A 9,443-nucleotide genomic window follows, 5' to 3' on the forward strand; every position below is an offset into this window, starting at 1 on the left:
AACTGACAGTTTTGAGTGGCCAATCATCACAGAAAAAAAAATCAACTGCAACAGTCTTGCTTCCCTGAAGATATGATTTAGATAAATCCGGAAACAATCAGGGGTCCGTTTATACTCAAAAATAGTCCAAATTAACCAGTCGATAATGTGACAATATTTCTAAAAGTCAATTTTTACTACACTATCTATCTAACAACTATCGTCAACCAACTTTCAAACAACTGGTCGCACAGAAGTAAACTTTGAAATATCATCTGGCGGGATATTATTCATTATCTTCATCGGCGAATATTTTAGTTTTTCTAAACTCAAAACATCGATGGAACTGAGGAAAAAGAAATTTGCTTTTGATCTTCAATGGGATACCCTCAAAACCAGATACCCTCCCCAGATGGCGTGACGAGCAATAGGTCGTCCGTTGTCAAATTAGTTCATTTTCAATCCACTTCGAACTGAATTTTTAGGCCTATAAGCACAGATTTATGTGCTTGAATGAACGGCAGTTAGAGGACCAAAGGGACGGAGACACGAGTAGTAGTAAATATTCTAAGCTAAGGTATTTTACCAGAATCTTTTTAACTTGACCATGAAACGAACATTGTCAATTTGTTAAGTTCTGCTGACAGACATTAAATTTTCTGTGTTTTCTTTTTCGAGAAAAATTAGTTCGTTAGTGTGTTCCTTAGTGTGTTTATCGTGTTTTCTAGAATCATGGTCACTCTGAACCGATAGAAACTAAACCGACATCTTCGAATATAAATATATTTGAAATTTCAAATACGCACCGTCACTCCGTTGGCGACGACGCAGCCGTTTTGTGCGTTTCTATCGTTTAGATTGACAGTAATGCAACTGTGTTTAAACCAGGCCACGCCGCCGACGCAGTGTTTGAATTCATCGTGTCGGAATGTCGTCTGATCGTACGCACCGTGGTCATTTCCGGCGATGCAGCGATACTCCGTGAACCCGGTCGACAACGGGTACGCGCAAAAACCGCAACCGGGTTTTCTTAAGCATGACGTGCAATCGCGAGCTAAACAGTCGTCGATTTGACAACCAGTTCCCTGAAAATAAACCACATTCATTCACGTATATAGTTTCAACACGAGACTGGCCGTGATAAAATGGTCCAAAATGTTTTTAAAATTAACTTGTAGTGCCCTAGTTTGCCACACAGTGGCAGCACCTCCTGGGTAACATTGTGGAGTGAGAAACAAAGCGAGCACTGCATTTATGACGTTTTCCCCAGGGTACAAGGGACCACTTCCGGTCTATTTCCAGGTAGCGATTTTCCACTTAAAATATCGATTTAAAGGTGTTTATGTTTATGTTATGTTTTTAATATTCAAATATTCAATAAACAACATACTTCAATATTTTGAAAACGTATATTTTTGAAATATCTACGAGCCCCCTTAAATCATGGTCCTGACGAATTCAGTTGCACGATGGGGGGGGGGGTTAATTCATAGAAGTACGTATGCAAGGGGTGGGGTTATGAAAATGTACAGAAAGCGTACACGTGGGAGCTACGAGCGATTCCTTTGTTAGATAATTGCTCGTAGGTGGGAGGAGCTGAAAATACCCGTAAGTCAAGAGTACGTACTTTGGCTCAACTCCGTTTTCTGGTTAAGTTGTTCAGGCGGCGAATAACAGTACATATTAATACGCCAAGGGCACTGTCGAAGAAATATCCTTCGACAATCAAAAGCATTGCTAAAGAAATTTCTTTCGACAATCCGACAATTAAGAGGCATTGCCAAAACAATTCCGGCTGAGCTAAAGTGGCCGGGATCAGGTCGCTGCTGGTTTGCGTGGATTACCTTTACATAAAGTGGCTGAGATCGAGGGGCTGTGTGTTTGCGTAGATAACCCCTATATTAGTGGCTAAGATCGAAGGACTGTAATGTCGGGATGTCGGATACCGGGGAGCGAGTTTTAATTAAAGACGATCGCTTTGACTTTTTAATTTTTATTAGGGACCTTTTATGATGAGGACGGCCTTTGACCTTTTTTGATAAACTAGGGTATTTCTTTGTGTTGCCTAGGTACCGGTATTGCAGATTCTCCAAATATATCATCTTTAAACGGTTATCACCAAATGAACTCAAATAGACACATTGAAAAATGATTAGGTGATTGTCGGATTGTCGATGGAAATTTCCTCGACATTGCTTGGTTTCTGATTGTCGGATTGTCGAAGGGAACTTCATCGACAATGCCTCTGAATGTCAAAAGAAGTTCTCCGGACATGGGACAAAAGCCGAATTACGCAGTTTGTCCCTACGACCTCGGCACTTTTCAACCAGAAAACGGAGTTGAACCCGTACTTTATGCAGGGTCCAAAATAGTACAACATGTAGCTTAAATCGAACACGTGGTTTGAACGAGCACAGAACAGTGTCTGATATCATTACCAATAGGTCACCATATAAATGTGAGAATAGCCTTACTAACGATACACCGCACTGCGGGCTTTACGTACCTATAGCACTCTGCTTACGCCACCCTGATTTTGTCGTTGAAGCCCCGAAAGAAAAATAACTTCATTTCGTAGGCATGGTGACAATGTTCAAATTCAAGAAATTTCACAAAATGGAGGATTTTCTCTCTTATTCAACTGGACTAAAGGAGTCTTTTTGCAAATTAATCTATTTGGTATAATATCGGATATTCAGTCGTTGTCCGCGACTTTTGGCATTCTGTTATGACCTAAATGAGGTAGGCTATGTACCGACCCCAAAGGGTAAGTGAAATATCCCAGAATAAAACAGGTCTCATCCATTAATAAATGGACATTACTGTCCGTCACACCTGCTCTCCGTGCGACGTTTTGGCCCGTAATTTCGTTAATAGTCATCTGTCAATATTATGCATCAATTTGTTCAGTAAGGAATTTGCATTCAGTAATAAATCATGAACTGGCATAAATTTGTTTGTGTTTTCATCTATCAGCGATAGTTAACCAAGCATACGCTTGCGTAATGCTGAAAAACAGCTTTTATGACCCGTCACGTGGCACCACCTACTGTATTTTGATATGCTAATTAGCAGGTGATGACGTCACTGTAACGTTTCCGAGCGTCAGCGGAGCAGATTTTTCGGCAATACTCGAGCGTATGCTGAGTAGACTATCGCTGATAAATGAAAACAAAAACAACTTTTAGTAAAAATTGTTGTTTATTTCTGAATGCAAATTGCTCACTGAACAAATTTATGCGTAATAAAGGTAGATAAACTGATTATTAACGAAATTACGGACCGAAACGTCGCACGGAGAGCAGGTGTGACTGACAGTAGGCTATAGGCCTATAGGCCCACAATGCACATGGGTGGAATTCAAGAATACAAACATTACTTTCTATTAAAAAAAATAATTTTCAATAATCATTACTTTAGCACTGAAAGGATTGAACCGGATTTTTCATAAACATTCAAAAGGGATACATGTTTTAAACTTACCCGCCAACCCGAGTCACATTTACACGTATTGGCATTGACGCATTTCCCGTGGCCGTTACAATTTTGAACGGCTAAACAATCGAAGTTGTTACAAGTGACGCCGTGGAAACCTTGAGAGCAGACACACTTTTGCCCAATACAAATTCCGTGTCCGGAACAATCGCGGAGGCATCTTGTTTCTAGATGAAAAAAGCACACGGGTAGAGAAATAAAGCCACATATTTACACAAAAAGCCAGTCGACTCTGGAATCAAGACTTCTAAGTGTAGTAGGTAGGTAATAAACGAACTCACGACGCACGAGGTCACAGATGAATGGATAAAGACTGTTGCAATCTACTGCATAACTCTTATCGTCGCCGAATACAGAGTGAGTGTAACAAGAATCAACATCCTAAAAACAAACAAAAAATTGTGAAATCGTTATTCTTCTAGTTTTACCTATTACTGGCTAACTTCATCATGTTGAAGATTTAAGCCAGGCACGGACTTTTGTTGTTAAATCAGTGAGTTGACGAGCACTGATATGTGTCCTAAGTGTATAACATGGTTTCACAAGGATTCGAACACCTTATCCACCTTTACGGGGCAAGAGGTAGGCCTATAAAAAGGGGTCTACGCCTGTCATTCCCCCAAAACAGCTAAAAAGTTATACATTGTAACGCAAGAAAATCAATAAGCCCAAACCCCATCCCCGTGGGCCATTAACCAAAAGGATTTAAGCACAGCACCATAGGCCTACTTGAAAAAACAAAAGAAAATGTCACCAATAGGGTCATGGTTGCCAATGGTGTGGAGCACAGCTTTGTTCCAAGAAAGTCGACCTGATGCAGTTATCACCTGTACCCATCCAAAATGGTGAATGCCTGTTGAAAGGGGGTGTGTACGGACAGCAGATTGCTCGCTACGTGAGGGATTTGGAATTATCCACTGCGCCAGGGACCTCAATGAAGAAGGCAAAGAACGACGTACCAACGCCGTCGATTACCCCCCCCCCCTTCTGGTCCAAGAAGAACTATGCCGTCAATGTGTTACGAGGCCGTAGTTAAGGCAAGGATTCTTCAATGTGTAGAAAACTTCATGCGTGAGGGGCTTGGCTGTGCCAGTGAGAGCTCTTCACAGAGAAAATGAGGTATCAACCACTTAAAGCTGGTGCCCATCGAGCTACCTGCAGCAATCAAGAAAATCAGTGACATCATAAAATGTAAAAAATCAAAATGTAAAAAAACTACCAAGTGGTTTCTCTTAATCACTAAGTTCCCTGCAGAAGTTTGTGCTTATGTTTTCGAATCTAACAACAAGTGTGTTTGTATTGGACCTGCTTAGTATGAGTCTTGCTTAGTTGTTGCAGACCCTAGAAAACTATCTATCATTTTTTCTCTTGGTCTACATTCCTGCGGGATGGACAGAAATCGTGTACTGTGCATATCTGACATTGTTTTACAATACTAGATGTAGGCCTATGCTACCGGGCCAGCTACCTAGGCCTCGAAGTCTTTTTCTCGCTGAGTTAGTCACTAGCAGTAATCAGTTGGCAGGATCAGTAGGCAGTTTTGCTCTCTCGTCCAAAGACCAAACAAAGTGTTTAACTCCTGAGAACTGTTCTCCAAATTGCTTTTAACTACAAGAGAAGAGCTGTTGAAGTTGCAGCTTGCTGGAAGTAACCGCAGCTGAGAAGCCGAATCGAGAAAAAAACCGCAAGTACCTTGACGCGATGGCCTGAATTTGCTGTCCAATGTATGTGGCGGGCCATGTCGCTAATCCTGGCTACCAAACAAACCATTGATGGCAAGAAGCTGCTACATTTTGAAATAGGCGACCCATTCAAGGCCGATCTGTCAGAGGCATTGAAACTCCATATCGCATTCGCCGTTGCTCTATCATTTCAAAGTTCAATCACCACTTCGAGAAACCAAACAAATTGTGTCCAAATATAGAATGATGGTGAAGGCTGCTGTGATAATAGGGGGTGCCATTACTAATGCTATGGCCTTTTATTTCCGATTTCAAATTCAAACTCTATGTTTTATTGGTTTGGTTGGTTTGAGGGGGCACAAATCAAACGAAATCTACCAATGAAATATAAACCTACTTTAAGGTAAAAAATGCTGGGGCCTTCACGGATGGGCAGGCGATCCTCTGAACATTTTAACGGCAAGGGGACACCAAGGCCGTGGAAAAGCTGAATGCAGCCATGTCATGGCTACCTGGAACATGAAGAGGGAACAAACACGGACTTGTACAGAGAACTGCAAAAAGAATCCGATTTTCCTGACGTGGACGAGGCCATCAGGCTATACAATACAACGCCTTTGGGCGCACAGTGAAAATGCATTCATATTCGACAGTGTTGTGCTGAAGGCATTATAGTTTACAAATGCATGCACATAAAAGAACTCTATAGTTAAGTTACACCTTACTACTACGTGAATGAAGGTGATTTATTTTTCATAGTGGAATTACTTTCAGTTACAAATATTTTTAAAAGTGGAATTATTTTTACTCACGTCGATATTTCTAAATATTTCAAAGGCGATTTTTTTTTATAAGCAAAATTATTCTTAGGTTTTTAAATGATTTATTTTTCATATCGGAATTATCATCACTCATATGTTATATTTTCATGAGAAAATTATTATCGCTTACAAATATATTTTGATGGCAATTACCCGACGCGTCCTGGGGACGTACATTATGTATCTATTAAAGAAAATTTCGAGGTTAATTCCGAGTTTTTAACTCGAAATAAACCTCCAAAATCGCTTTCAACGGAGAAAACTGGTTTATTTTGAGTTACAGACTCGGAATTAAGCTCGAAGAATGTTTTTAATAGATTTTTACCCCAAGACGCTTCCGTAGAAATTTATTTTTCACCGGGGAATTATTTTCACAAACGAATAGTTTTCGATGGAAGTTTATCTGTCATGACGAAATTATTTTCTACCAGTAGTAGATAGTTTCAATATTCATATGAAATTGATATTTGATAATTTACAAATTCTTAGGTCAGAGCTATAGAACTTGTTTTATAGATGTAAGAATGGGCATTTTAAAATTCTACAATGGTTAATTCATTCACCTGTTCCACTACGATCCAAATTTTGTCCGATTGGTCGACGGTCTTCTGCCATAAATGTTTCGCCATCGCAACGCTGGTTGATTTCAATACGGAACTACCGGCGTATTTCTACAAAAACAACGAATCCATTTCAACGAAACAACGAATCCATGAAATGAGGGCAGAAAATATCTGTAAAGCCGAGAACGATTTTCTAAAGAAAACCTCACCGCGCATGTTTTCAAAGCGTTCGAGAATGACATGGCTCCGCCGTGGTAAAACAAACATCTCGATCCCGAGATATACCAACCAATCGGACAAATTATAACTGTATAGAGAAAATACTGAAAGTTACAGAGGCAAGTGAGATTCCACCAGGTGTCGCTGGCGTGCAGTAGGACATCAACCTCTCACGGCAAAAGTGGATTTCACTCGCACCCACCAGGTGTCGCTAGTTTTCTCACCTGATTTATACGCTGGGTCGTCAAACGGAATGATCGGTAGATATTCAATAGTCGGTGTAGTACCGGATTGATTCGCCATGTTTAAAATGTTACGAACCGCCGACTGCGGCGCCTGTCCCCACCAGTTCCACGCGACGCTCACTTTCCGCCAGGTCATATCCCGCCATCGAAACAGACTCGACGATCCCTGGCGGTAAAACGAACTATTCGCCATTAAGAAATTCGAGGATACGAGTTCAATGATCTGAGACGCGTTGTTCAACAGCTGACTGTCGCGGATGGTCGTGTCCGCGTGATAGGCATACAGCACCCCGTGTCCGCGGTTCTCGTTGATGCGGCTATTTGAGATAGTCACAGCGACGCCGTAGAACTTGATCGGCTTGTCAGCGTTCACAAACCGCGAACGCGTAATCGACGAATTGCGAATACACGCGACGAACGGATACCGGCCTTCGCGCGGGTAACCGTGCGCGACCAACAGAGCTGGTCTGAGAGTTCCGTTGATGGTCGAGCCGACCAGTTCGAATTTCGAATACTCGAGCGTGTAAGCCGTGACGCGAATACCCGGTAGATTCAAGTCGTAGGTCGCCACGTTTCGTAGAGTTACGTCGGCGTTATTGACGCCGAGATCCACGGCGTACGCGTCGAATATGTTCGAGACTCGCGGCGTGTGTATTCCCGAGAACCGGTGCAGATGTACGCGATCGAGCAGGATCTGCGGGCGCAGCGCCGGGTCCGGTGACGTAATGTAAAGAGCTCGGTTGTGAACGTCGACCATTTCCACGTCTTCAAAGACAATCTTCGGGGTTAAACTCGCTGAAATGCAAAAAAGTAATCGGATCGTTCAAACCGCCTTTAGTACGACGATATGTACACTGTAAAAACTAAGAACGCAGTGAACATACTGAGAACACTGAAATAAGGTGTTCCCGAACACTTTTTAATGAATTTGGAACATCATCGAGTGTTCTAAGCTGATTTAAGTGCAAAAGCTCGTTCTGATGAACGCTGAGAACGGCTATGGAACGGCAAGAACACACCGATCACTCCACTAGAGCGTACGTGACTTTTCAAAGCGTTCTAGCACGCTTCACTGCACCTCGCTGACTGTGGAGAATCATCTTTAGTAAGCTTTTGTATTCTTGATCTTATAATATTAATCGGCATTCATTGGAAGTAATTATGTCAGATCATGTAGGCCTAAACAAACAGTGCATTTCACAGCCGGCGTAGGCCTAATACGCGCCACGATGCGCCATAAATGCAATGAATGAATGCGGCAGAAAATCTTTTGGCGGAGGCCTCCACCATAACTGCGAGCTAAGTGAAGCCACATTTTTTCAGACAATTATTAGCGGCCGCTGCCTTGTGAATTAAAGTTTTATACCAAAAAATATTTTCCTCGGTGACTCCGCGCTGTTAATCAGGGCAGGGATCGAACCTATGAACTAAAGCTACAATCTCGCTCAAGAAAGTGAATTTGATTGATTTGACTTTTCTCAAGGTCGTTGAGCTTAAGCTGTCTGCTAAAAACGAACAGTCGCCAAAATTCCACATTCATTGCCTTAAGAAATTATAATTCGAGGCCTTTACGGGTATGATAGTTTACATCTCTGTAGGCCTAAATAAAAAGATAAAAGCTGCGGTGCATTTTATTGGCATGATGATATACTGAAACTGTGTTATTTTTCTTTTCAGTTTCTTTGCCGTTCAGCCATGCCCATGCAACGATATATTGCATTCCAAGATATTACTAGTTTTACGCGCATACTGGAAATTTGCTCTTATTTGAATTTTGACGTCAGCGATGAAGTGATTGATAGCCACTTTACCATATGCTTTTTTAACATAGGACAGTGCAACCTGATCCAGAATATTTGTGCCTATTATTTGATCGAATATCAAGTCATAAATACAACATTATCGTTGTAGAATCAGTACAGTAGAGAGTAAGTATGGTCTATACTTGTAACTTATGTAACTTTTTTTCAATAAGCAATGATGATTTTAAAAATCACATCTTAAGAAAACATAGAAATGATCCACATTTCAAAATAACGTGTGATGCCTGTGGTGCCACCTATCATAATTATTTTTCATATCGTAGTCATTTTAAACGCCACCATGCCCATAGGGAAGAAGTTGACCATGAACCCGATGACATAGACCTACCAGAACCGCAAAATCTCCAAATAGGCCTAAATGATGATCCTAGACCTGACTTAGGCCTGGTGGAACATGATATTCAACAAAATCAAAATGAACTCAATGTTGCAGCAGTTGACCAACTGAAAATGAGTGCTGGGCAATTCATTCTAAAAATGAGAGCTGGCCATAAAATAAGTGCAAGAGCAACCTGTGAGATGCTTGAAACAGTCAGCCAGTTTACTGAAATTGTTTCTGAGTGTACTCGTGATAATATTCTTAGATTAGTTCCTGGACTGAATGAAGAACAAAAGA

The 9,443-nt window shown here is 41.3% G+C and overlaps 1 protein-coding gene and 1 long non-coding RNA gene across 2 annotated transcripts in view; one reads left to right on the plus strand and one right to left on the minus strand.

The window, feature by feature from the left end:
- Positions 1-9,443, minus strand: part of LOC141911239 (uncharacterized) — a 60,927-nt gene that overhangs the window by 22,042 nt on the left and 29,442 nt on the right. Inside the window, exons 10-15 of the mRNA XM_074802224.1 lie at positions 6,984-7,799; positions 6,750-6,847; positions 6,541-6,648; positions 3,756-3,855; positions 3,463-3,641; positions 786-1,064 (exon numbers count right to left, since the gene is read on the minus strand). Coding sequence (XP_074658325.1) covers positions 786-1,064; positions 3,463-3,641; positions 3,756-3,855; positions 6,541-6,648; positions 6,750-6,847; positions 6,984-7,799 — 1,580 coding nt within the window. The remainder of the gene's footprint in view (positions 1-785; positions 1,065-3,462; positions 3,642-3,755; positions 3,856-6,540; positions 6,649-6,749; positions 6,848-6,983; positions 7,800-9,443) is intronic.
- On the plus strand, positions 7,875-9,443 carry LOC141910933 (uncharacterized). Its single transcript, XR_012619942.1, has 3 exons — positions 7,875-8,109; positions 8,682-8,932; positions 9,412-9,443. It is a non-coding gene; the product is annotated as an uncharacterized LOC141910933 (long non-coding RNA).

This window comes from Tubulanus polymorphus, chromosome 9, assembly GCF_964204645.1.
Source record: "Tubulanus polymorphus chromosome 9, tnTubPoly1.2, whole genome shotgun sequence".
In the NCBI taxonomy this organism is placed as follows: Eukaryota; Metazoa; Nemertea; class Palaeonemertea; order Tubulaniformes; family Tubulanidae; genus Tubulanus; species Tubulanus polymorphus.